The sequence below is a fragment of the Drosophila navojoa genome, chromosome 2, assembly GCF_054131105.1.
Source record: "Drosophila navojoa isolate 15081-1374.11 chromosome 2, UAZ_NAV_1.0, whole genome shotgun sequence".
In the NCBI taxonomy this organism is placed as follows: domain Eukaryota; kingdom Metazoa; phylum Arthropoda; class Insecta; order Diptera; family Drosophilidae; genus Drosophila; species Drosophila navojoa.
This window is the reverse complement of record NC_142890.1, coordinates 21,703,444-21,730,687: the sequence shown is the minus strand read 5'-3', so window position 1 is coordinate 21,730,687 and position 27,244 is coordinate 21,703,444. Positions and strand designations below refer to the sequence as shown.

At 40.4% G+C, this 27,244-nt stretch overlaps 2 protein-coding genes across 3 annotated transcripts in view; one reads left to right on the top strand and one right to left on the bottom strand.

The window, feature by feature from the left end:
* Nucleotides 1–22,422, bottom strand: part of Nlg4 (Neuroligin 4) — a 48,494-nt gene extending 26,072 nt beyond the window's left edge. The window contains exons 1-9 of one of the 2 annotated variants that reach the window (XM_089262179.1): nucleotides 22,137–22,422; nucleotides 16,108–16,537; nucleotides 15,814–16,031; nucleotides 15,134–15,286; nucleotides 14,634–15,067; nucleotides 13,433–13,792; nucleotides 10,307–10,734; nucleotides 9,777–9,895; nucleotides 6,875–7,195 (exon numbers count right to left, since the gene is read on the bottom strand). In XM_089262179.1, the coding sequence (XP_089118305.1) occupies nucleotides 6,875–7,195; nucleotides 9,777–9,895; nucleotides 10,307–10,734; nucleotides 13,433–13,792; nucleotides 14,634–15,067; nucleotides 15,134–15,286; nucleotides 15,814–16,031; nucleotides 16,108–16,373 (2,299 nt within the window). In that variant the 5' untranslated portion in view covers nucleotides 16,374–16,537; nucleotides 22,137–22,422. The remainder of the gene's footprint in view (nucleotides 1–6,874; nucleotides 7,196–9,776; nucleotides 9,896–10,306; nucleotides 10,735–13,432; nucleotides 13,793–14,633; nucleotides 15,068–15,133; nucleotides 15,287–15,813; nucleotides 16,032–16,107; nucleotides 16,538–22,136) is intronic. The other variant, XM_089262216.1, reaches the window with a different exon arrangement.
* LOC149092234 (uncharacterized) lies at nucleotides 16,774–18,433 on the top strand. Its single transcript, XM_089256622.1, has 4 exons — nucleotides 16,774–17,299; nucleotides 17,774–17,870; nucleotides 17,927–17,982; nucleotides 18,211–18,433. Exons 1-4 carry the CDS (start codon nucleotides 16,774–16,776, stop codon nucleotides 18,420–18,422), a joined length of 891 nt encoding a protein of 296 aa, XP_089112748.1. The 3' UTR covers nucleotides 18,423–18,433.
* Nucleotides 22,423–27,244: the final 4,822 nt, after the last annotated feature.

Here is a 27,244-nt window from a genome sequence, read left to right as displayed (position 1 = left end):
GATTTTCGAATCAATCAACAGAAGTCAGTATCTGTGCCATGGGAGCGTTAGAAAGTTTATTTATTTTTCACACCTCTTTTACTCGCTCATATTTTTTGTGCTAATAATTGAAATCATTGAAGTTATATTTCCAAGAATTCAATTTCAGCTGAAGGTGAATAAGCAAGTGCTTCACTATTTATAGGCTGACATTTGCCCCTAGGGCATTGAATATTTACAAGTTATGATTAGGTCATTCTTGGAATATAAAATTGAATCATGAAATTCATGAAGCACATAAAAAAGCGTACACAGCCGGCTTGGTTGGCCTATTTTTGGGGAAAAATAGCTAATAAACAGCTAGGTATTTTTGGCTAAAATTTAGTTAAGGAAATTTTGTTCATTATTATTTATTGTTTTGATTTATCTTAACTGGCACATAAATAATGCTTAGTACAGCTCAGTACAGTTATTTGAACTGCGATAATTCTTAATAATTATATGAGTACATATATATTATACACATACATATATCAATTATATTTATAAATGACATACATATGTAGTCATTTTGTTGGTTTTCCCACCATTAATTCTAACCCCAACTGGTCTATGCACAGCGTCAATGGCAATTTGTGGACACTCAACCTGTCACTTGACAGACTTAAGGAGCAAACACTTTCGGCCCCAGCATCAGTTCGTTTGCAGTTTCATGGCTAAATGGCCTAACCAGATAACTTGCGACCCCAGTTAGAAACACATACATAAAAGAAAAAGAAGAAAATAGGAAAAAAAAGTCAAGGTATCGTAATTTGTTAGCGCATTTCTAAACGGACGTTAACTAAGCCTTTTATCAAAACGCTCCATTTTGCATTTATTTTCAAGTTGAAATACGCTCTTTTTGCCATGGGTAAATGTTCTATTTTAATTCCTTTTAATTTTAATTTTTATTTTAATTTTAGCTTTCGTTTTATGGCAAGCACCGAGCGCCTGAGTTAAAGTCACAGCACAGAGGACAACAACCGCCGCCCGCCTGCTCTCTCAAGGACCCTAGATAATTATGTACGAGGACACACGGCCGGCGCAGCTTGAGTCAGATAACCAAAAGCCCGAAGCCCCAAACAGAGATTGCCTTGGCCTGGTGCAGAGCCACAGCCAGAGACAGAGACAGAGCCAGTGCCAGTGCCAGTGCCTAATGCCTAATGTGCCTTTAATTAGTGGAATGACAAAAAACCAACCATAAAATCAACTTAGGCTGCAAGTGGCCCTCCGGTCGCTGCTCCAGCCCTGCCAAGTGAAATGCTCGGCATGCAAAATGTTTGCAATGCTGCGTAGCCTCAATTAGATGACCTTGCTTCAATTAAATATCTGCCCGGGCAGCTGAGGCGAGCGACTGTCGTTGCCCCTGAGAAGGGGGACGGAAATTTCTAAGCACTTAAGAAGCGATTACCTCAAGAAACGAGCAACCAGCTCCGAGGCGTTATTTCAATTTGTGCCGTCTTAATCTAGCTTAGAGTTTGACATTTCATCACCGAACGCCACCTGAAAGTTGGCTAAGCCTTGACCTATCAGCCCGGGCCGTATGCAAATGTCAAACTCAACAGCCGGCGGCATTTCGTGTGTTTTTCTTGCTTGGGTACTCCGGGTACAAACTTTTACTGATATCCTGCTGACATCTTATATATTTTCATATTCTCATCTGTATAAAGTCTAGATAGTAGATTAAAATGAAATTAAAACTAGTTTCAGGTATGAGAATACATATTTAAATGCAATCTTAAATCAATCAATATAACGGGCATTTGAAATAGGCTTAGGGAAATCTCTTCTTATCTTATCCTATTCAAGCACATTTCTAGCACAAGTTGTCGCGGTTAAGCTGCAATAGAAAACATTCTTTTACAATGGTTTTTCCTGAGAATCCATCACACATGCGTAGAAATGTGTGCGTCTATCTGAAGGCACGTAATGCACAATTGAAGGAGATTATTTTTTAAGACATGCCCACGTGAACAACTTAAATAGCGCACAAAGATAACAATAACAAAGACAACAATGTTCCAAGTAGACAACTAGGCAAAGTGCTTGAGTGGGCAAGGCTCGACTGGGAGATACTCTATAGACAAAGATGAGCTGTCATTGAATAATATTGAAGTAATGAAGGGAATATTTTGAAGTATTGCAAGTATTTTCTATGAGCGCTGGCTTAGCATGATGAAGCCCGATCCACTCAGTGAATGACCAAGAATGCGAATACGAGAGAAAGACAAGACTGAAAGCTCTCCACAAATATAAAATCTCTTACGAAAGCCAATTTCCGCTCTTAAATTAGAATATTCAATATAATAACGAAGCAATTATATAATTGGTTTCTATCATTTGATTTCTTTTATTTTAAAATGTTTGCTGCCTTCATAGAGTATATGGCATAGAGTAGCTTGCATAACTTTTTTATGGTCCATTCTAGAAGTAGGTGGAGAAAGACGTGCAGCTCGACAGTTCAACACATTTTTCATGCTTTCGCCACCGACTTCAACTTCAGCTGTTGAACTGTTTTTGCAGTCTTTCGTTTTGTTTACAGAGACTTTTCTTTGTGGATATTTTGGTCTTTAGTTGCATGTTGGCTGCGCGTGTTTTTATTTTCATTTCGTGTTTGCATTTTCGCATCAACTTTAGGTCGTTTGCGTTTGTCTCTGGGCCAAAGTCACGATGCTGAGGTGCCAACAACAACAACAACAACTGCAACAACAACAACCACAACAACAGCAATGATAACGGCAAAGACAGTGACAAACCAAGGCGCACAGTTGGCACAGTCAGCGTAAATGAAAACCATGTCATAGTCTGTCACCAGGACACTGTTGCTATCGCTATCTCTCTCTATTTCTCTTTCTGCCCCTGCCTCTTTCACTGCCGTGTTCTGTGGCCTAGCCTGGCTTTTAGCCCGGCCGCCAGGCGCTGCGTCCTGCACTGTCAAGCTGACAGCTGTTTGTCGCATTTCAGGCATTTTATCATCTTTTACTGCTGCGTTCGCAAAGAGTTTGCCTCAACCCGCTCAATGCTTTTTCGTGAGTTTATTTTGATGGGGCGGATTTAGTTTTGCAGCCTTTCTTCCTCTCACACTAATTGAAAAGAACATTTTGTGTATTCTGACTGCCGGATCACCCTCCTCGCACCCTCCTCACACAAGTCCTTTCGGTCGCGCCTCTGCTGTTTGTACTCTCTAGATATTATGTCGCTGTGCCGATGTGCTTTGACTTCAAGATACAATTATAAGTTTTTCCGTTTAGCTCAAATGTAAGTCAGGCCTTGAATTCAGCTCGTCTCAAATGTAGAAAGACCTGACATTCTAAAACATGTTCATTATGCAACTACATCAGACTTTTATCATTCTAGTTGGATTTGCAATGAAGAAGCAATTATCTATTTTGTTTGACTATTGCAACTTTGATTGCTATATTTTGTGGGATCTCAAAGAACGCTGGCACTTCCTAAGGTACCCGCAAGTAATTTGTACAGCAGCTAAGCCAACACTCCAATAACTTTTAATTTGCACAACTTGATGGCAAGTGAGCCCCAGTGGAAACTCACACAGCTGCCACGCCAGAGCCAGCGGCACTGTCAACTAATGCATATTGCATTAACCGACTTAGGCGCACAGCGAACGGCGAACGACGAACAGCAAGAATTTCGCTTAAAATTGACTGTCTTTAGTTTTAACTTTGCGATGGGCGAGACGGGCGAAGCTGGAGCCGCTGCTTGTTTGAGTTGCATTCGACTTGCAGCTGAGCTTAACTCGAGCTGCTTTGTGGACAGCGAGTGTATGAAAAACGCGTAGACCATCAACAAAGTTTGCTGTTAATTTGGGGTAAGTGTTGAATAAGTTTCCCAGCGAGTTTTAAATAAACCGGCCAAATGAGTTTTTATACCCTGAACCCATCGAATTGGGCTAACATAGAGCATGATAGTTACTGGTGTATAATTAGTGAAATTTCTAATTTAAGTATAACAAGACGGGATTCTATCGTTGTTTAGGGTATCTTTTAGTTGAGCATTTTCAAGCAGCTCAGCTGGAGCGGAAAGTAAATAGAAATAATGCTTAAGCAGTTTGCGTTTGTAGCAGACGCGTCTTCAGATCAGCACAAAGGACAAACCCCAAAAGCAATGTAAACTAGCAAATTGTTGAGCCTTTGTTGAAAGCGATTCGCACAATGGAACACATGAGCGCGGAGGGAGAGAGAGAGAGAGAGAGAGAGAGAAAAAACGATACTCGGCTACACTGTAGACAGTGGTAGCATAAACAGAGAGCAGCTCGAGCAGTCACATACTTAATACAGATTACAGTTGAGTGCATTTTCAAAAGTCAGCACTCGACACAATATAAATTCAAAAGCCAAAAGCAGCCCGTCCGGACGCAATTTCAATAAGCAATGGCACAGCTGGGGGTCGAGAGCCGGGTCAGTTGGTCACACAAATGGAAACGTCATGGCTCAGGCTCACATATACAAAATGCCAACTTTGCAATTTGCAATTTAACTTGAGGGACCACAAGCTGAAGTAAACACAGCCTCACTTGTCCCAGCCGCCCTTCAAGTAAACAACTTCACACACACTCCACACTCCCACTCTGCTAAAGTGTTGATTTTGAGCGCACTTAAGTTGGGGGTAGGGCCCGAAAAAGAAAATATCAAGCATTTTGGGCAACGATTGCCCCCTGAATTTCGCATTTCACATAACTTGCACAGCCCTTCGCCAGGTCTCACATGGCGTATGCGTAATATTTGATTTGTTTCCCTTACTAGTTAGTTATTAAGCTGTCACATGTGCGCACAGCTCAGACATTATCATTTGATTTACGCAAAGGCTAAAGCCACAGTTCAAGCAGCGGGCAATATTTCGAAAGCAAATTGCATTGGAAAGGAAAAGCAATCTCCGCTAGTCAAAGATGATTTAAAAAGAAAAATCTTTATGAAATTTAGTTTTTAATGAATCTTTTACTCAGTTGCCAAATTGTTATTTATTTCTAGAAAATTAATTTTAGAAACCAGAATATTGAACTTATTGATTATCATGTTGTCAACTTTGTTTTAAAAACCCGATACGCCGTTTTAATAAAAAGAAAGCGCGTTTTTTTTATTCCTATGGAGGTTCCAACAAATGTATTTTGTTTTACTCATAGTCTTCGCTTATCATCTTACTCGTATATAGTTTAATTTAAATTTCTATTATACCCTGAACCCATTGAAAATGGGAAATCAGGGTATAATGTTTTTGTGTAAAAGTATGTAACAGGCAGAAGGAATCATCGCAGACCCCACAAAGTATATATATTCTTGATCAGCACGATGAGCTGAGTCGATATAGCCCTGTCCGTCTGTCCGTCCGTCCGTCCGTCCGTCCGTCCGTCCGTCCGTCCGTCCGTCCGTCCGTCCGTCCGTATGAACGCCGAGATCTCAGAAGATATAAGAGCTAGAGAGCTGAAATTTTGTGTGCATACTCGTGTATACCATACGCAGTACGAGTTTGCTTTATTTTTTCGATAACTCATCCGATAACTTTTTTATCGAGAATAATCGAAAAATTGATTTTGTTTTTTGAGCCTCATCGGAGTACTATTAGATGTAGAGACTTCAGATTTACTGTGTATATATATATGTAGAATACAAACATTTTGTAATCAACAGATTTTGGATGCCACGCCCCCTTCGCCCCCAATTTGTAAAAAACGTATTTCAAGTACTAGATACTTGTGCTTTGGAATGTACACACATTTTGACCATATAATTACGCCCTGAAAATTTCATTAAGATCGTATGCTTACAAACGAAGTTATTCACCAAGTAAATTCTCATACTGTTGTCCACACTGCAGCGCAGCCCAAGCGCAGTCGCTGCTTACTGCACAGTTAGCAGAGCGCGGGCGCGTGAGGGTGGATGCATGTAAATGTATGTGTGCGTGCATAAAAGAAGTGCAGAATGATAAGAATATCAGCTTGGAGGGTTCAGGGTATCTCCTAGTCGAGCAGTCTCGACTAGAATCTTCTTACTTGTTTTATATTAATTTAATTATAATAACTATATTATTCATTAATTTTTTTTTATTAATTTTTTGAAACTATTAAATTGAATATTTTAGCGTAAATTAATATTTACTCTAGAATGTGCAATATTGCGTAATAAGATCTGCATGCGTTTAGAGATTACTTCATTTCTCAGTTGAATTAAATTTGGAAATGTAACAACAGTAAATTTCTAGGTATTATATATCACCACGCTGATTCAGCTAATTTCTTTCCATCTACATTTGCCTGTATCAGGTAAACTGAAAAATATATTGAAACATCAACTGACTTCAGGTCAGATGCAAAATTGTTTCGCTACGGCTTCAGGCGGATGGCTTTGTGTACCTTTGTCAAATTTACTTATTAAATGCCAACTACAGCAAACACAGAGCATAGTGAGTGGGGCGCGTTGTGATCGATTTTAAAATACCCTGTGGCGAAATTACTTCAACTAAAATGACAAATAAATATATTGCATACAAATTTGTGACTTGACAAGGCCTGCAGCAAGGGTTAGTAGCTCCCGCTATCTATGGCAATGTAAATTCAATTTAGATATTTTAGATTTCGGTGGGCTGCTTCCGCCTCCGGGCACAAGGCTTCACATGCCAGGCATGCCTTGAATGTAATTCGTTGATTTCTTTTCGCGCTTGAGAGCGGATGACAAGCACAGCATTCTGTTCAATGCTCAATGCTCAACGCTGTCTGACTGATTGTCAGAGGCGCAGCAGAGATAACCCATAAGCCCGTTTGGCATTCTGCTTGCCACTGACAATTACAAAAGGCGGCTGTTACGCAGCAGCAGATGTCATGGTTGAGTCAGTTGTTACTTACCCCCCAATATGCCATTCAGATAGGTCGAGGCATTTAGGCCGCGTCCCTTCTTCATCATCAATTGCTCGTCGATAAGCAGCAGGCGCGACGAGGAGGACGACGAGGAGCCCGGGGAGGACGATGATGTTGCTGTGCCTGCTGAGAGACCAAATGGATCTGGCTTAACGGGTCCCTCGTACAATTCCATATCGTCGTGATTGCGAAACAGATTGTGCCGGGCTATCACATCTTCCATGCCAGCTCGATGGAGTTCGGGTATCAGGCGCAGCCAAATCGAGAGTTGGTGAGCCCGAAAGTGATTCTTAATGCGCGGCTTCATGCCTTCAAGATGGCCACGAGATGAGGGCATAGAAATAGAAGAGCAAACGGGAACAAAAGCGTTAATATACACAATTTTATTTCTATGTCATGGGCGGCATTCATGCATACAAATTCCAACCGGTGTTAACTACGTTGCTTACCTCACCACCCCCACCCCCCAGCCCACCAGCAACTGTTGCTGTTCTGTTTGTTATTGAGGGGCACTTTCAAGACATTTGCATGCTACTAGCCGAGCTGAGCCACTTCGCAATTGAGGACACCTCTCATCCGCATTCACCTGCTTGTCTAGTTGGATGTCTTGTTTATTTAACTGACTGAGCTGCTTAATTTTTGATGCCGTCAGTTGGGTCACACGCTGGGGCCGTCTTAGCCCATTCGCTTTTCGTTTTTGCTTTGCATGTTGCCTCCTCTACGGCTTCCGTGTCAGTTTGTTTATAAAGCAATCAAATGATATGAAATACTTATGGGGCGTTGCCTATTTACATGGCTTGGCTCTTTGATCAAACTACTTAAAAGTCGCATAGACTACGAGATGAACTATAACACTTTAAGAGACTCTCAAACTATCTGCAATACGTTTATAGTGCTTGGTCTTTAATTTATATTTTATTTAAGCCACATCAATATTCAATGGCCACAGCAAAACAAAAGTGAGAGGATGAATGAATAAATATATGTTATATATATCATTTAAATGTATTGAAAGCATATTCGTGCCACTTTCCATATAAAAGAGAAGAGGATAAGAAGCATAAGAAATCTCTGCAAACGATTCGCTCCGTTGCAATTGACGTGTCGTCTATAGAAGTCGCTGAATAAATATGGATGATGCATAATTTACGCAACAGAACTTTCAACTTTGACTTCAATGGGAGGTATGTGTGTGTGAGTGCGTGTAGGTGTATGCGCGTGCAGCTGTTCGCTGTGTATTCACATAATTCGATTTCGATTTCAGGCTTTCAGCATTTCAAATCAAAATTCACAATAATGCGTGGTCTTTGACAAACCTCGTGCAACTACATCCTTTGTGCGTATTGTATGTAACAATGCCAGAACGTTCAAAACAAATTCCAGCAAAACGCCCTTGAGCGTGGGCGTGGCGTGGGTGGATGGGTGGGCGATATGGGTGAGTGCTTGAGATGTCGTTTCTGGTCTTGCGTTTTCAATTAAAATCAAACAGAAATCGAGTTATATTTCTTAAGGGCGCAGCAGGGCGTGTGCGTGCATGTATTTCCCAACTACACTGAGGTGGATTTGTGTGACGTGGATGTGGACTAAACAGAGCTCGATATGAAGTAAAATACACGTGTTGGCCTCTGCAACTGATTTCCTTATACATTTTATCGAAGCCTTATAAAAGAAGGAACTTTTTTGTTCTCTTTTCCGGCTGATACACAGATACCATCTGGATAAAGGGCTTTCAAATTTCATTAGAATCGCTGTAAAATTTTGATATACAAAATTTGAATGGCTGTCTGTCTGGGCTGCTGCTGTTGATAGACACACACGACGTGTGACAAATGCGAAGTTAATAACATTTGCGCACATTTAATATGACGCGATGGTAACATTCTAAAGGGCACAGACAGCTTTATATGCTCAACATTGTCGGACACCCTACAAAAGAAACTAGCGGGCATATTAGCCGTATAGAAAATCTAGTTTGAGGAAGTTGATAAGGCAAATCAAAATAATATTGGCAATATTTTATAAATTTTAATTTAATAACGTTTTTAGATGTCGAATTTCTTTAAATTGAATATATATTTAATTTTTAATTAAAAGGAGAGCACATGTCAGTCGACTTGAATTGCCCGTGGCTCTCATTTGCTGTGATAGCAGATGCCCTGCTTGTGTTACATATCTTCAGCAGGTAACATTCAACTGCCACTCGGATATGGCCTTGTTTAGCCGTACATTGTACGCCGTGCACCGTGCGCCGTCTCGCACAATTGTAATGCTGATTCTTTGCGCTGCCACTTGACACCACTTCCACCATCCACTTCGCAGCAGACCCGTCCACCGCTAACCGACCTCCGCCCTTTTGCCTGTATGGGCTTTATTTTTGGGATGCTTTAAAATTTAAATTAAATTTGATTCGCGTTTGCGAAACAAACATTTTAAAGTATCTTGCAATTTGTCGCTTTTATCTGGCCATTCCAAGAATTCCATTTTACCGTGTTAAATAATTTTTTATGGCACTCATACATTGTGTGTTATTTGCGTCAATTTAATACCCTATCAGCAAAAGGTAGAGATAAAGGGTATATGCACGATTAGGAAAATGCAAACGAAAGCTTTTCTATTTATCGTCAAAGTCAGAATTTGTGTTAGTTAAAGAATGTGTGATATAGGCTCTGCGATTTATCTTTATTCAGCTAAAGGTTCAAAATTACTTTAGCAGTTAATATACTATATTAAATAATAATGCATACATATAAAAAAATGTTATACATTAAAATTAATAAAAAATAAAAAAAAATACATCTCTTATAATTATAATCAATGGTAATACTTGTTCACACTTAATTTATAATTCATAAAATTGTCTCTCAATAGGCAACATTTGTTATTTTCTCACCTATTTCCAAATACTTTTGATGCAATGGATCATAGTTCTCCCAAGTGATGCTGCGAAAGCGATTGCGTTCCTTTGAGACGGGCAGCACAGAGTCCTGGCGATGATGTTCGTTCGGGTTGCTAAAATCGCAAGAGAAGCGGAACGAGAGAGGGCAGAGAAAGATGCACACTTTAGTTGAGTATTTCTGAGAATTTTCGTTGCCCGCTCCGGGCATTTCGTTGTCTAGGGGGAAAAGTCTTCAAGTTGGGTTTGTTCGCTGCATAGGTAGTCAGGCAGCAGGTGCCGGAAAACTGCTGCTCAGCTGTCCATGGAAGCACTTTCCTTTATTTTCCTTTCGCACACTGACAATCAGTACTAAGTGATGCACACGAAGGAGAAGTGTTTAGAATAGCAGAAGCTCTGTCGCTTGGATGACTTGAATTACGGTAAGTGGCTAAGCACTTGGATGCTGTATGATGGAGTGGGGGAATTGGACGAGGACCGAGGGCAACAGGTAACAGGTAACGGGCAAATGCAACTACTTAGCTTACCCGGTGCGCGCAAAATTCGTCCAGTATATCATGACGGCCTCTGACAGCGCCGTCTCGGACTTGGTGTAGTTTTGCGGAAAGTGGCTGAAGCCATCGACGAGCGGTGCACCGAATATGTAAGGCAGGTCCTCGCCATGCACCGTGCCCATGCGCTGGGGATAGTCCCCATCCTTGGTCTGATAGTCGAACACATAGAAGTAGCAGCGGCCCGCGGGCTGCGTAGACGCCGCCAAGGTAGAAGCGGCGGCACTCGCTGCTCCACTGGGCGTCGCCGAGCTCACCGGTGGCGGCGAATTGGCCGCCAATATGTCTCCAGTGCGCACTATGGGCGCCACGAACTGGGCATCGGATAACGCGGCAACAGCCGTATCGCGCGTGTTAATCGGATGCTGTGAAGTGCGATCCCAGTCCGTGTACTCGTTGACAATCTGAGAAGCAGAGACGATATTTATTAATTCACAAGATTAATGTCGCCTATTGAAATATTGATGTCAGTTATTCAAGCAGCTCAATCACCATTCGCCTTTTCATATACTCAACTAACGCAATTTACTTGGTTGAGTTTCTCATTTTTCTTAGAAATAATTAATTTCTCATATGCAGCTGTCTTCTCTAAGAAGTGATGAATCAGGCTAAATATTATTAAAATTTATCAGAAAGATTATTGCATACAATGGATGAACCTTGATGTATTGATGTCTGACACTTGAAAAGTTTTGCCTCCAATGTAGTTTTATAAATATTTCGTTTTGGTTACCTCCTCTGCCGCCAAAATCTTATGCCGCATCCGGGCGCACCCCAGTTTCAGTAGATCCCCAAACTATGTTGGCGTAATGCATGCACAGTTCTGCTTGTACAGCAAGTCAAATCCTGGCCGGATTACAGCCGGATTTTAGCTGCTGCTATTGTGTATTCTGTGGCTATTATTATTTTTGCCACGATGTGTGCGGGTTTTAAAACGGATCACAGAATGCATATGCAAAATCGATGTCATGTATAATTTAAAGCTCGAATTGACACAACTTTTTGAATTTTAGTACATATTCTAAATGCATATATAAATAGAAAAAAAAGAAAAATGAAAGAACATCAGAAATTTGTTTAAGTTAAGTTCAGTTTGGTTTTTGTTAGGTTTAGATTCTGTTTAAATGGATTCATTATTAAAGTAAATTAATGTTAGCTGAATTTAAAATGTTTGTGAATATCAAAAGATGCAAAGTAATTTAGTCATTAACAAAACTAAAATTTTCTTTAGAATTTGTCTAAAATATTCCTTATGCAAATTCATCTACTCAAAGTATAGTCATCATACATATATTAAGCATTCCATATATGTATGTATATAATTCTGAGAGTTTTGCATTCACATATTCAGCCTACGAATTGCTGTTAATTCATCTCGCTGGCAAATACTTATATATATATATATAGGGGTGAATATATCATTTCTGCAGATTCATTTCTTAACCCTCGGAGCGAAGTGCTTGGCGTGGTATTTACATGAATGCCATATATGCCATTACTGAATGCATTATAAACCTCATCGCTGAATTGCAGCGAGCTTGACATTTGCCGTCGGCAGCGCACGGGTATAAAATGAAGTAAAATAAATACGAATGGTGTGTATGGTGTGTGCTATAATCGTGATATATGCGTTGGCAATTTACGGCTCCTTGATGTATGCATGTGTGTCTGTGTGGGCTTTAAGTGCAGGCACACATACAGAGAGACACGAATACTTGGTTTTAATATGGCAAATGGTGACAACGTCGACTGGCGTTGATGATGTACCTAAGGATGAGGAGGGATAGGACTGTTGTTGTCGGATGCTGCTGTAACTGCTTTCACTGTAGCTGCTGCTGTTGCTGCTGCTGCTGTTGCTACCGTGATTTGGGTTAAGTGTAGTCTGTATGCTTTTAAGTAGGTGTGTGTGGCATATATATAGATATATGTGTATACAAACATCAACATACAGATACATGGCTGTGTACGTATGCAAGCAACAGTGTCCTTGCCAATGCTTACACAAATACACACACACCCCCACCCACACACACACTCATACACACACACACACATACAAAGTTATAACAGCCTTACACATTTGCCAAATAAAGCGTGTTAATGTTTTGGCTGCAATGGCGTGTTAACTGCCTTCCATTTCGCTCGCTTGCGCATTACAAAACAAGAAATGAACAAAAAAAAAAAAAAAATACAGAAGGAAGAAAAAACAAAAGCTCATATGAAATAAAAACAAACGAGATATGCGAAAAACATAACAACAAAAACACAAAATAGAATAATATGTTGAAAAGCTGCAGCAACACAAAGTCGAATTCAGCCTTCGTTTGTGTTTATTTGCTGCTGCGAATGTTACTCATACGCACTGTGTTACGTACGGGCACTTATAATTACAGTTACACCGGGCGAGCGAACATTTTAATAGACTTTTTGTTTTTTGCCTCGCTTATGCCTATTTTCGTTTGTTTGTTTGTTTGTTTTTCCATCTTCTCTTTTTTCGCTGTTGCTGCTTTTTATGCAAAATGTGTTTATGTCGTGAGTTTTTCACGCTAGTTGAATCGAACGATACCTTAATTTGAATAAAAGCGGCTGTTTGTGCAATGACAATGTTGACCTTTATAAATGTGTTAGTCTCGTGCATGAGTCTATTGGTAATTTTAGCCAGTCGAATATTAGCTCAGACTTTTTAAGTCTCCTCGCCTCGCCTCACTTCTTCAGTTTTGTATAAGTTGCCATCTAAAGTCTGCAAAGTTTTTGGTGAAATGGGAAAGAACAAGTAAGTCCAGCAAATAAACAGAAAAGTCGGCAACAAGCCCAAGTGGAAAGAGGCACGTAGTAAATAAGTAGTCTGGAGATAAGGTGCACCACTAACTGATTCCAAAAAGCGCCTGTCGAGCGAGCCCGAACAGGGAAAACCACTGGGAAGCTGCAATCTGATTACAAGATTTATGTGACGGACTGCAAGCCGCAGACCTCGAGCCGGAGCCAGAGCTGGAGCCGGAGCCACAGACGGTTCCGGTTCGGTCCGGTCGGGTCCGGTCTGGCAGTTTTGGCAAGGCAAATGGTGAAGTTAGCTGAGAATATTTATAGGCAGAGCGTACTTACCGTATAGAATATCTCATTGAGATGGTAGTTGTAAGCGTTGCGCACATACGTGCGTATAATTTTATCTCGTCTCTCGCCCTCGAAGCCATTCTGTATGTCATGAGCGCTGAAGCGCCAAATGGATTCGCCCGTAACAACGCCGAAGAGCACATCATAATGGCCACCAATGTTGGCCGAGGCCGCGCCTCCTCCAAAGTAGCCGGAGCCACCGCTGAAAGCGGAGCCACCAGCGCCGGAACCGCCGCCATTGCCACCAGCTGACTGGGCACCAGCATCGCCTGCTGAGCGCTTCGAGTTGCGCGTCATTAAATCATCAATATCGAGATTGGAATGTCCGGGTCGTATGACAACGCCATCAACCTAAATTAAAATTGTGAGCCAGAGGGAAATAGATGAAAAAAACGAAAACAAATGAGAAAACCGACAAACAACAGCAATGGGCAGAGAAGAGAGCATTCAATTGTTGAACCTTTCTGAAGCAGCCCAAAGCAAGTGAAGTAAGTCATAAAGTTCATTTGGGCGAACAGATGATGGAAATCAGTGTGAACAAATTTCAACTTAACACACAAAAAATAACACAAAGGATACAACAACGAAGCTACTCGAGCAATTGACGCAGAAGTACTGCAGCATCAGGCCTCTGACCAAATGGGCAATAGGGATCCGGCATGGGATAACCGAAAATCATATCAAATCGATTCTTTTGTGAGCGCTTCGATTTAGGATAAGCTTACATTTGTTGCTTAGGGCTCGAAAAGTTTCTAATACAATTTGCAATTTTTGTTCCTTTTTTATGTTTGAAAAAAAAAAGAAAAATGCAGTAATAATGTTAATAATAATAAATAAGGAAGACATTTTTTTAAATTTATTTCAAAATTAAAAAACCGATTTGCTATTAATATCAAATTAATAATAATGATGATAGAAAACTTTGTAAAACAATTTCTACTTATTTTTTTATATAACAGTTACAAAAAAAAAAAAAAAATACAATTATTATTAAAATTGCATTCTTGTAAAGTAAAAATAAAAATTATTACAAATATTATTTATTTTTTTAAGGAATGAAAATAAAAAATTTCTTGAAATTAAAAAATAAATGATTATATTTTATTAATTTATAATTTCAAATAACAAATAAATAAGTCAATTTTCCTACTTTTTACTTGTCGCCAATAAAAGTGTGAATGGATGAACTTACGGATGGGCCAAACGATGTTAGGAAGTTGGGTGCCTGTATATCGGCGGCATATAAATCCTCCAGTGGCACATCCCGAAGGCAGTCGACAATCTGCTCGTGATGCCTGTTCAGGTCCTCGGGAATGGTGCAGTTAACCTCTTTAGCCAGCTTAATGGCAAACAGGACTGGATCCTCGACGAGAGCCCACGATGAGTACGCCGATCCAGACATCAGTATGGCGCGATGGAAGAGTCCGCGCACCATTGTGGGCGAGGTCATCAGATAATTGATGCACGCGGCGCCCGTTCCGTGACCTGCGAGGGTAACAACATTGGGATCGCCGCCAAACTTTTGTATGTTCTGCTGAATCCAATGGAGCGCTGCCATCTGGTCCATGAGCCCATAATTAGCAACACGTGCATGAACATGCGGACTGGGATTCGCATTGAGAAAGCCTGTCAGACGACGATGACCAGGGAATTGTATTGAGGCCGCAGACAGATGAATTGCAATATGCTTACCCAGTATTCCGAGTCGGTAATTAAGCGTCACGACCACCACTTCGCCATAGCTGGCCAGTACGCTGCCATCGTAGGGATTCCCACTGCTCCACTCGAATGATTCGCCGTGTATGAACACAATTACGGGCAGCTTCTTCTCATTGGCGCCAGCTGCTGAAACAAAGGCGAAAAAGTGACGCAGCGGCAACCAAAGCAAATTTTATACAATGAAGAAGGTTTTTTTTTTTTACGAATTAGTAATCATGGATAAATCCTATTTATGAATTAAAAAAATTGTCTAAATAACTTTTCAGATTTTATATTCACCCGCAATATATATTAGTCAAATAGTACATATACTTGCAAAAGTCGCAAATTGTGGAGCCTTCAATATGGTATATTTTGATATATGGTCTAGTTCAGGTTCTATCTTAGCTTCTTATGGTATGGAAGAGATTCGGGTTTGTTATTGTTATGCTACAAATTTGTGCGTGGTAGATAGTTCTAATATGATTAACTAACTCTGTTATATTTATTTAATATTGCTTTCCAGCTTGTTCATAATAAAAGTGTATTTACATGCTCGCTTTTAAAGATTTTTGTATACTAGGTATATAGCTATGAGCAATTTTCTTTTGTGTAATATGATTCAACGTATCCATTAACAATATAATACATACATCTACAACTTCGAGACTTACCATTAACAGGCGAAAATATATTGAGGTATAGGCAATCTTCGGATTGATTTTCTAAAAATGGCAGCAGCCTTTTCAGGTATTCCAAGCGTCCCTTAGGCATCTTCTCCAAGGCGGCGGTCTCATTTTGTATATTGGGCAACCGTTGCGGGCAAACCGGACTGTATTTATCAGAGATACGTATTCCGTCCCACGGTGCTGGAGCACGAGTTGGACTAAAGCTACAGTGCATATCGAGAGAGTTGAGAGATGTGGCTATAGATCTATCAAATTCCATTTACTCTTTGGGGTACGTACCGGTTTTGTTTGATCGGAGGCGTGGCATAAGGCACGCCCAGGAACACTTCAACTGATCGTAAATAGCGAAAGTTATCCAACGGTAGAATCATTCCATGTAAGCGCCCATATCGGGTCTGCACGATCCGATGTCCCGGTCGCGCTCCGTTGTAAACATCGTGCGTGGAGGCTGTAGCAAGATCAAACCAGCCAATTGATGCAACCGATAACAGCAGCATAAGGCGCAGCATGCGCAGCTGCAGCATTGACCGGGTGCAATTCCACATGATCTGCGCGTCTTGATTCTCCTTAACAAACTTGAATATCGTGAAATTGTGTTGTCAATCTTTTCGTGTGAATTACACTATCTATAGTCGACTGCTTGACAGGCGTGGCCTTGATTGTCTGATTTCAAGTGCATAGTATTCATTTTTTTAAATCCTTCTCGGAACTGAAATAGAAAACTAGTTCATTAAATACACTTGCTTTCAATATAATCTATATATAAACTATAATCTATATATTAAGAGCGACTAGAAACTTTTGCTGATTAGCATGGCACTAAGGCCGAATTGACTCTTATCGGATGTCGGTTTTTGGTGAACATTTCTCCCGCCATAAGCTATAATGCCCATGCATAGATTAGTCGAGCTCGCGCAGTTTTGCAAGTAATTTGAAATTGCTAAGATGTTCGCCCGCATACTTGTTTTATTTCCCTTGATTAAACTGGCATTTGGCTGTCCGTTATCCGCACTAAAAACCTGTGTGGAACCAATACATAAGGGCCTACGATTTGACGGCAAAATTTTATACCATGCGAACCGAACTCATCGTTTCGTATATCCAACTCAAATAGCTCGCTTCAAGTGCTACGATCCCGATAGCAAAATGTACGGCCATAAATTGGATGTATGCTCAATAACGGGTGAATGGCTAATTAATGATACGCGTTGTTCCATAAAGAAACCGAATTACAATAAAGACACGAATGGTACGAATGGATGCGTAATCGACAAATATGACGAGAATCTAATAATAAAGAAGTGCGACCCATTCAGTTGTGAGGATGAAGTTAGTCCGCCCATAAATAATATGATTGTAGAGTTTTCTTGCAAGGGTAATACCACATTAGTGCCATCCAAGGTAAAGAATTCCAAATTGCAATGCCTTGATAAAAAATGGATAAATAAAGGCTTCGACGAGGATATAGAATGTAAAAGTAAGCGATTAAATAGAGAATAAGTATTCTAGCAAGAAATGTTTTAACTTAACGTAGAGCAATGCGATGGCACCCAAATATTCTGTTACGATACGCTAGTCCCGCACTGCTCCAATCCAAGGCTTGGTGTGTTTTACTGTCAGAAGATGATGCCAGCCGGAACTGTTGTGACGTTCGAATGCAAAATTGGATTGCGAAAGTCGCCGAATCCGTTGAATGTGACATGTCAAGACGATGGCACCTGGACTGATAGATCAGCATTGAAGGACTATTGTACAGAGGTTTGCGGCAACATTGAGGCAAAATACACATTTATAAGTAAAAACGCACCTAATCTATCGTCTCATTTGTCACCTTGGACGGTTCCGATTTACATATGGAACGGAACGAGCTTCAGTCGTCAATGCACTGGGACTCGGATAAAGAGAAACTTGGTGTTGACTGCTGCGCATTGCGTTCATTTAAAAGACTCTCAAATGATTCGAGTGGGCAATGCAACATCGATGCGCACTATAATGGACAAAGACGATGGCCTTGATCTAGTAGATCGCACATACATCTATCCGTAAGTCAATTTCAGCTCAACATAGGGAACAATCTCATAATTCATTCGTTTTTCAGGGGATTCACTGCAGACCCCGTAGGTGGGGACATAGCACTGATTAAATTGACACGAAGTAACAAAGACTATGTGCCAAAAGGGATTTGTCTGCCTTGGATTTTTAATATTGATTACAATCCAAGCATGCTGCACAGGCTTATTGGTGACATCGCCACTTGGGAAACGTCAAGTCTGACATCGTCTAAGCTGACCATGGCGATTGCCACGATAGTGCCGCAAAGCTCCACCTCAACATCGGATTTTTTAAAAACTGAAATCAGATATAATTCTCAAATATGTGCAGGAGACAGTGGAAGTGGCTTTATTAGTGGTTGTCGAGGAAGATCTTCCCAAAGCAGTTCCTTTCACTGCTTGTACGGCGTGGTGAGCAACGCAAACGAAGGATTAGATACAGATAATTGCGCGAAAAATATTCAAGTCACAGACATTTACATCCACAGAGATTTTATCAATCAGTATATGGAACAAGACGATGATTATTGTCCTCAAGACTAATTTCCTCAAACCAATTTAATACCCATTTCCACTTTATATTCAATGAAGTTCTATTGAATAAATCAAAATAATTGCTGCATACCTAAACAGTTTCTTTTTACGGGCTTGCTACAAATATAATCAATAGGCAGAGTGGGTCAGTTCACAAATCGACGTCTGTCCGTCCGTCTGTCATACTTTTACTTGCTCTGAACTAATGTTAAATTTGAATGAAAGTTCCCAGTGCTGCTCTAATCATTATTGAAGTTGATTTTTGACGATTCAGACTGCAATGCGAAAAGTGCTGTACTTTCTCGATACATTACGAAAAGTGCGGCCCCTGCCCAGCACGGAAAGCTTAGCCAGCGCCAACACAAGTAAAGAGACATTGCAGCCATGCGGCGGACAGCCTGTGAGCGAGGCAAACGATAGTGGGACAAGATGCAACACGACCGATCCAAGATGTGGAAGGCAAGGCTCAGACCTGCTCTGGGAGAATCTGAAGCGTGTTTTACTCATGTGCAGGGGATACCGGGAGCCGCAGGCAACCATAGCGAATCGTGAGAATAGGGAGGTCCTGGTGGATGTGCTGGAGGCGCAGCGATTTGTGCGTGACGTGTTTGCGGCCATGGATGTGCCGGATGAGGCAGCTGGCGAAATGGCCGATGCTCTAATTGCTGCCGACTACATGGGCCAGCGGAGCATGGGCATCCATCAGCTGCCCGCCATCACGGTCGACCTGCACAACCTTACGATCGACCCACGCATGCAGCCGAAGGTGCTGAGCGAGCGAGACGCGCTGGCCCTGGTGGACGGCCAGAATGCGCCCGGGCCGGTGGTGGCCAACTACTGCATGGACTTGGCCATGGACAAGGCCCGCAAGCAGGGGCTTGGCTATGTGGCAGCATGCCACTCCAACTCCATTGGGCTGGAGTCGTGGTATGCCAGTCAGGCGCTGTGCCATCGCATGATCGGCATCTGCATGTCGAATGGGCCAGCCACCCTGGTGCCCAGTGGCGGCGTCGAGCCCTTGCTGGGTCGAAACTCGATTGCCTGTGCGGCGGGCAGCACACACGAACAGCTCCTCATGGAAGTGGGCACGTCCGCCTATCCCGTTGAGCAGCTGGAGCTGGAGTACTCCAATGGGTATTTGCACGACCTGCCCGACAATGTGGCGCTCAATTGCCATGGCATGCCCACAACCTGCATCGTCGAAGCGTTGCGCGCCCAGCGTCTGCGGGCCTTTGCGCCCGAGCATAAGGGCTTCGGACTGGCCGCCATGGTGGATATACTCTGCGGGGTCATGACGGGGGCCCGATACGCATCGCAATTGCGGCGACGCGGACTTTTCAGTTGGGAGAGGGAGCCGGCTGACCTGGGCCAGGTCTACATAGCAATTGATCCCATGCGCTTTTGCGTCTCCTTCGAGGACAGGCTCGCTGATTTCCATCAGCTGCTGCGCAACGTCATACCGTGCGATCCGGCGCAGCCTCCATGGCTGCCAGGCGACAAAGAATTGCAGCATATGCAAATGGTGGATGATCAAGGCGGGCTGCCATTGATGCCGTGCACGGTCTCCATTCTGCAGGATCTCAGCGATCGCTTCAACATAGAGCCGCTCAGGATTAACAATATATCGAAATAAATTTCATATGTGAGCAGACTATAGAAGGCTATAGAAGTAATATCGAATCATTTCACTAAAAGATTAAATTTCTCTGTATAGTACGAAATTCAAAATGATTTATAATTACAGATTCCCTCTAGATATATTTAGAGTGAAGTAAATCAATAGAAATGCAGGTATTTTAATTGTAGTCATCAATTTTCCAGCAACTTTTGGAATATATATACATTTGATGAGTGAATATATAAATTGAAACAATTTATCAATGCCTTGGCCTTGCCCGAAGAGGAGTGAATACGTAAGTCAATAGACGATAGATTTTAAATTTTATTGTTATTATTAATTCATTAACTTTTTTGCTGTAACACTATAGGAGTAGTAGAATAGAGTCCTAATTTGGTCTTTAGCTCATCAAATTATAATATATTTTTATTATTTATTTAATTTAATTTATTGAGTATTAATTTTTTTTTAATATTGTTAACAAATAAAAATTATAAAATTTGTATTAAAACTATTTAAATTTATTTATGATCTTTGGAATTTGGTAAATGCGGAAAATAAAATATTTGAATAGCTAAAAAACAAATGTGATACGCTTATTATTATTTTATTTATTTTATGAATTTATTTATTATTTATGAATACTTGGGCAGTTCAAGACAATCGATCGACGATTGCAATCGTCAATTTTCCTTTCATTGCTAAAGTAAGCGACAGAAAATATATGTATTGCGGTGATGTACGCGAAACGGGAAGTCTCAAACCCAGCTGACTCGAATTTAAGCGAGGGAAGCGGCGCACCTGCCGTTATTAATAATATTGTTGTAATGTAAAAAAAAAAAATTGCGGAAGGCCCAATCGATAAAAAAAATAATAATAATAATAATAATAGATGTGGAACAGAAATCATGAATAATTTGAAATCGACACAAGCGCAGCTCATCCGCCTCATCAGCTGATGCGCCGTATGAGTGATAAGCGTGTTTTGGGATTCTCGTAAATTATGACACCTTCCCTTTGACAGCTTGTATTATGTGCGTCATCGATAGTCCCCAAATTACGGCTGCCTGGCGCTGCCTCACCTGTGCTCAGAATTCGCAGCATTTATCGCCACCAACTGATGCTGGGCACGTGACTGGGCCGTCTGGCAGGACGGCGCGTGGACTACTCATATTGGTGCTATTACTGTCGTCGTTGTTGTTGTCGTCGCTGTCTAGATTTACGGCATTATAATCGCTTATTATTTGTGGCAATGACAAGTGAAAGTCGAGACGAGTCTCGGCGGCACAATATTGGCGGCTAGGCACACACTTTTAACTAATTTATCATTTCTGAATTGATTTTTGGGCCATCGACAGTGTGGCATGTAAGAAATCAGTTGATTGATATGGCCAAATAATGATTATTGCATTACCAATAAATGTACTTCCCTCTCAAAGAAAATAACTGCCAGAAGTCAGCAGCTTCATAGCCTTTCTATCAAGTTTTTGGGTTAAAATATAAAAATAAATATATGAAATTTAAGACAGTTTATTTAAAGTTTGCTGAAAATAAAATGCTAAACAAAAAGTAAAAAAAGTAAAATAAGCGAAACAATAATTTAAGGAATTTTATAATGTTACCGTGAAATCAAAACTCGACTACAATTATCATATATCTCATGACAATCAATTAATCGACATTTTTCAAAAGGATTTTATTTGATTGTATTTATGAAATTATTTTTAGTTAGCAAAGGCTATCCGAATATTTCTTATATTAAGGCAAAATAATAATTATGAAATACAGAATCGACTAATGTAAACAAGCCTACATTTTCAAAAATCAGTTTTTTATGCACTTCATTTAGCTATAAATTTAATATTATTTTATAAAACAAAGTTAAGTTTATACTTTTTTCGAACAAGGAAATAGTTAAGAGCTTATGTTTATAGCCATGAACACATGACTTTGAAATTACTGTTAGCATGAGTCGCATTTGTGATTCACAAAGCTCTGCGCATAGAACAAACCATTTGTTAAATGTTTTTGACAGTTCTTTGCATTTCAATCTAAATTTTAGGTTCATTTTGCTTTGTGCTTTGTGCTCCGTCTGCTTGATTTACCTTGTGTTAATGCTTTCTCCAGGCGAACGCATATGAAAGGATCTAGTTTCTGGCCCTGATGGCCATTGCTGACGCCAGTGCTTTTATTTTATGGCTGCTGTCAGACGTTGTTGTTGTTGCTGTTGTTGGTGTTCTTGCTGCCTTTCTATAAAAGTCCACAGATCTAAAGCTGGCTGTTGTTCTTGATTTTCTCAGTGTCCGATGGCAGCGATATAAATCCTTTTATTTCAATTCCGCGTATCCGTATATTATTTTTATTTATTTATTTATTTTTTGGTGCTTCAGTTATATTATCACTCAGACAAATACACACGCACTCACACACATACACGTGCAAACATGTATGAGCAAATTTTTGTATTATGAAACCGTTTTCGTTCACTTCTTTGCTCTTGATTAAACGCGAGAAATTATCTTTCATTGCATTGCATTTTCTTACGGATTCTTTATTGTGATTATTATATTCTCTGAAGATAATTTAAAAATAAATAAGTATTTTGCATTGTAAACAACTTTAGAAATAAATAAAAATAAAAATATACATTTTTCAGAATATATATTATATAGTTTTTATGTACTTCATTTAGTGATTTCTCATTTATCTGAAATTTTCAATCAGGTGTGAATATCCTTTGAAGTCAACTGTAAAACAATCTGTAGCCATGTGCGCGTTCTTGGCCAACACGTGCTTTGGCTGTTGCTCCGTTCGCGTTTCGGGTTTGTTGCCTTTGGCGTGCTGAGCTGTTGTCTGGGCAGCGATTAAAGTTGCATGCGAGTTACAGGAAAGCAGCACACTCGATGTGGCATGCAATTGCTTTAATTAAACGCAAGCGTCAATGACCGGAAAGTGGGCTGGCCGAGTGTGTGTAAAGTGCGCTGGAGGGGGTGGACAATGCCTTTGCCTGCATACTGTTAGACGCCAGCGCGAAGACAGCGCGAGCCAGCAGCAGGCGGATGCTGTGGTGACGCGGCTTTGTTACGAAAAAGCTAACGGTAACGGTAACGGCAACGGCAACGGCAACAGTAACGGTACCGGTAGTCAGACGCGCCTGAAGAACTTTTTGCCCATTTGTTTGAACGCTTTAGTCGCTCGAGCAGCTGGCCTTATTTTTTTCTCTCTTCCATTCGCTAGTATTAGCCGCCTTGTGCCCATAAACTACACACAGGCACAGATATACGTACACAAACACACGCACACACACAGAGAGTAATACTCATACAGAGACACTGGCCACATGCACGGAGGCTCACTTGTGTCCACGACGCCCGAATGAATTCCAACGACTGAAGTTGGATTCTTGAGCCAACGGCTTCAGAGTCGACTGTCAAACGGAAGCCGCAGCAGCAGCAGCAGCAGCAGCGGCAGCAGCTGGTATGTGGGTTAAGTTTCAGAGAAATAGAGAGCGAGAGTAATACGGAAGCCGAGCAGGAGAGCGCACGCACACGAATGGAAGTGGAACGTATTCAGCGCAGCGAGCTTTCGCTCTTACGCTCCACTCGGTAATCGTTGAACAGCTGTTCAGCCATCGCTTCCATTTGTTCGCCTCTTTGGCTTTGCGACCTTCTCTCAGCAATTTCCTTGCCTCGCCTGGCCTCAGCCACTTACCGATTGCGAGAAATCAGCCGTTGGGGCAGGTAATGGTTGACGACCCTCACTTGCGTTTGCCTTGTGTGCGTTAAAGCATTTTTTCTGATTAATTAGACAAATCAAGTTTACAGTATGGGGATGGAGAATAGCTGGATAAATCTGACAAAATTCCAAATTATGTAATGACAAAAATGTCAAATGAGAATGACAAACTTCCAGGAATAACTGTAGAGAATTTGTACTTTAAATATAATTAAGATTAAACAATATGTATGTTATTATAAATATAAGTTATTTATGTTATAATGAGCAATATTTATGTTATATTGATGAATGTCTGAATTGTTAACGAACCTTATTTCAATATGATACACACTTTGATGCATATTATGCCAGGGCACGAATAGCAATCCACTTAACCACTTCAAGACAAATTTCTATGGACACGTAAGTCGTTTGGAGCCACCTTGCCTCGAAGCAGCCAGCACTCCAGGTCAGTCAAGAGCTTAAATCAATGGCAACAAATCGAGTATTGCGGGCTAAGCGTGCGTGTGATTTGACCACATTCTCTGCTCTGGCATTTTGAAGTCCTGTCAGATAGCGGACAGACAAAAAGTTCAAGGAAAATCACTGTGCGGGCTGCCAAGGACAGCACATAATTGAAAGCCAAACATAAAAAGAAGCAAAGCGAACCGAAAGAAAAGAGCAAAGTAAAAATAAAAGAAAAGAATAAATAAGTACGAAAAGAAGAGATAATCGCATCGCATATATCAATGCGACTATTTGGCATGATAAATTAACGATAAATAAATGTTAGAGCATTTGTGCAAAGACGCTGGCAGAGTTTATAAAGGAGAGAAGCATTTGCACTTGCTTTACATTTATTACACATACGTCACGTAGTCCACAATGCGGATATACTGTTGGCTTATAAGCGGACCCAAACCTTAGTATATATCAATGCGTGCGCGTGTGTGGGTGTGGTAAGATATTTTGGTAGACAGATTAAGACCCTGACTAAAACGCAAACATAATTAAAAAGTTTCTTTTTTTTTTTTTAATTTCGAATGAGAAAAGCCAAAGACCATCCGACTTTCTTAAGCCCACAAGTGCTGCGGCAGCCACATATGAAAAGGCACCAAAAGCCACTTTTGATGACGCACAGTCATATATAAGTGTGTGTGTGTGTGCGCGTGTGTTTCTCTAATTTATGGGCACATCAGAGCCGGGGATTAAAACCACGAATTGACAAAGTCCTCCAAGCTTTTGTGTTCAAAAAGTCCAAGTTAAGAACGGATACGCATTTTCTATACATTCTAATACTATTCGGAATGTCTATTCGTGTCAAAGGAATAAAATATAATTGCTTATATGTACAATGCTGTCCTATGTTTGTCGATGCAAGTAATTCTTCTAATTAATTAAATAATTCCTATATAAATTTTTTAATGCTTTATGCTTAGGAAAATCACGAATATGTTTTCTCTGTAAATTTCAAATGTCTTAATATGGCTCTAAATTAAATTATCTTTTTGCAAGTATTTTTAATTGTAAGTATTCTTATTCTTGAGTAGTCGAGATTTTTCACTTTAATTCATTTTTTCACTTTAATTCAGTTGTTCGTTTATATTTCCAGAATTTGAATATATACTGAATATATATATGTTCAGCTTCAAATGATTTTTTTTTTTTTTTATTTATTTTCACATTAGCTATGAATATAGTAAGTACTATTATAATTGAATATAGTTATCAATATAACAATGCTTCTCAGTCTGTCTCAGTCGCTCAACATATATATTTCCTTATCATAGAAACTCTATAGTTGTTTTCTTTTGTTTTTCGAGGGTTTGTGTTTTGCTAGTGTTTGCTTGAAGGTCAGCCGTAAATAGAATAATGATTATGATAAATGTTTGGTGGCACATCTAGGGAGCGCAGAGCGTAAGCTGTGGGGCCCACTCAAACAGTTGATTTATGTCGCAAAAATTTGTTAGCACGGCAGCCGAGAGCGATACTGAAATCAGTGCTGGGAAAATCAAAGCGCGAATTTAACAGCCAAACGGGTTTGTTACAAATTAAATTTTTAATTAATGCCATTAATAAGAGATGGGCCACGCGCGGGGCGACAGAGCAGCACCGGGAGTGGGAGCACTCTGGGCGCTGCTCTGTGCACTGTGAAAGAGGGCGGCCACAAAATGTCGACATGGAAAATTTAACGCGCAATTGAAGTTTACAGCCGCAAATTGTTTGCTGGCCTACAGCGATTTTTTGGCTCCGAGGCAGCCGGCCCGCAATGCGAAACTTTGCAATTTGCTATAAATTGAAAAGCGCCCGAAAGCAGACAGACAATGCGCACTTAATGCAGAGCCACAGACTCAAATCACGAGCAGCACTTTAATTGTTCATTATGCCAATACAATTTGCTTGCAGCTTCATAAAAGATTCAACTCGAAGAATTTGCCATTGCCTGCACACTCTGAGGCAGCAAGCGAATGTGCCAGGGCTGCCACCCGGAATGGATCAGACGCACATTTCGTTGCCACAAAAAAGAGAAGTGTAATTAAGAGCGCGTGTCGCAAAGTGAGCTGTGAGATATTCCCCTTTTAATTTTATTACATGAAAAGTGAAATTCAATATTTGGCTTGTCAAGCGGCATAAGGGTCTACGGCTCGACGAGCTGGAGGAAAACTAGAGTGGGGAAACTTGACTGAAATCATAGTTCGTTCATTTTTTGTGCGCCGTTATTTGTTTGCATAGCCAACAAATGAAAATATTTACCTTGCCGCAGTTGATGGACTTAAAAAATAAATTCAAGCACAGCTGGAATTCGATTCAGAATTTATGGTGGCCATCGCATACATTCACAATAACTGTGCCACTGTAAAAAATCAATTTTATCGTTGCATGCAAATGATATAAATTGTTCATAAAAAGTTTTTAAAGTCTTGCTGATTGCCTTAATACAGAAAAATAAAAAATAATAAATAAATTATGCAAAAAATCTCAATACACACACAAATTTAATGAAAATGTATTTTATATACAAATACGTAGAATTATTGTTGAACTTAAAAAAAACTTTGCCCTGAAACGAATTTGCATAGCTGAAAAGTTTTGTCAATTCCGATCTTAGAAAAAGTAATTGAATTTACAGAATTTATATGGCATGATAATATACAAATTTATCGACAATCATTTCCCAACTATTAAAATGTGCAATAAATCAATAGGAAAATAAAAATTATGATTTACGAGATGACAGCAGAGGCCGCTAACAGTTTCAGCCCCCCAGCGAGGCGATAATGCGTCCATTTCGCCAGAGTCAGAGTCAGAGTCGGAGCCAGAGTTACATATGTATATATATTTGCATAAATAAACAAATGTAGTATAAACTTACGTCTGTCCGCATCGACATACCGACATGTGTAATATTTATAGCAGTAGCAAATGCGAAATGTTGCGTATGCAAATGGAGCCAAGTGGAAGGCGGCAGGCATTGACTATGGGCGCTCGCAATAGG

What these genes read in the sequence shown, in the direction of transcription:
- LOC149092234 (XM_089256622.1), top strand. Translation starts at nt 16,774, where the DNA reads ATGTTCGCCCGCATACTTGTTTTATTTCCCTTGATTAAACTGGCATTT. An exon ending in CTTCGACGAGGATATAGAAT is followed by an intron (nt 17,300 to 17,773) that starts GTAAAAGTAAGC and finishes TTCATTTAAAAG; the next exon opens with ACTCTCAAATGATTCGAGTG. An exon ending in ACTGATTAAATTGACACGAA is followed by an intron (nt 17,983 to 18,210) that starts GTAACAAAGACT and finishes AAATATGTGCAG; the next exon opens with GAGACAGTGGAAGTGGCTTT.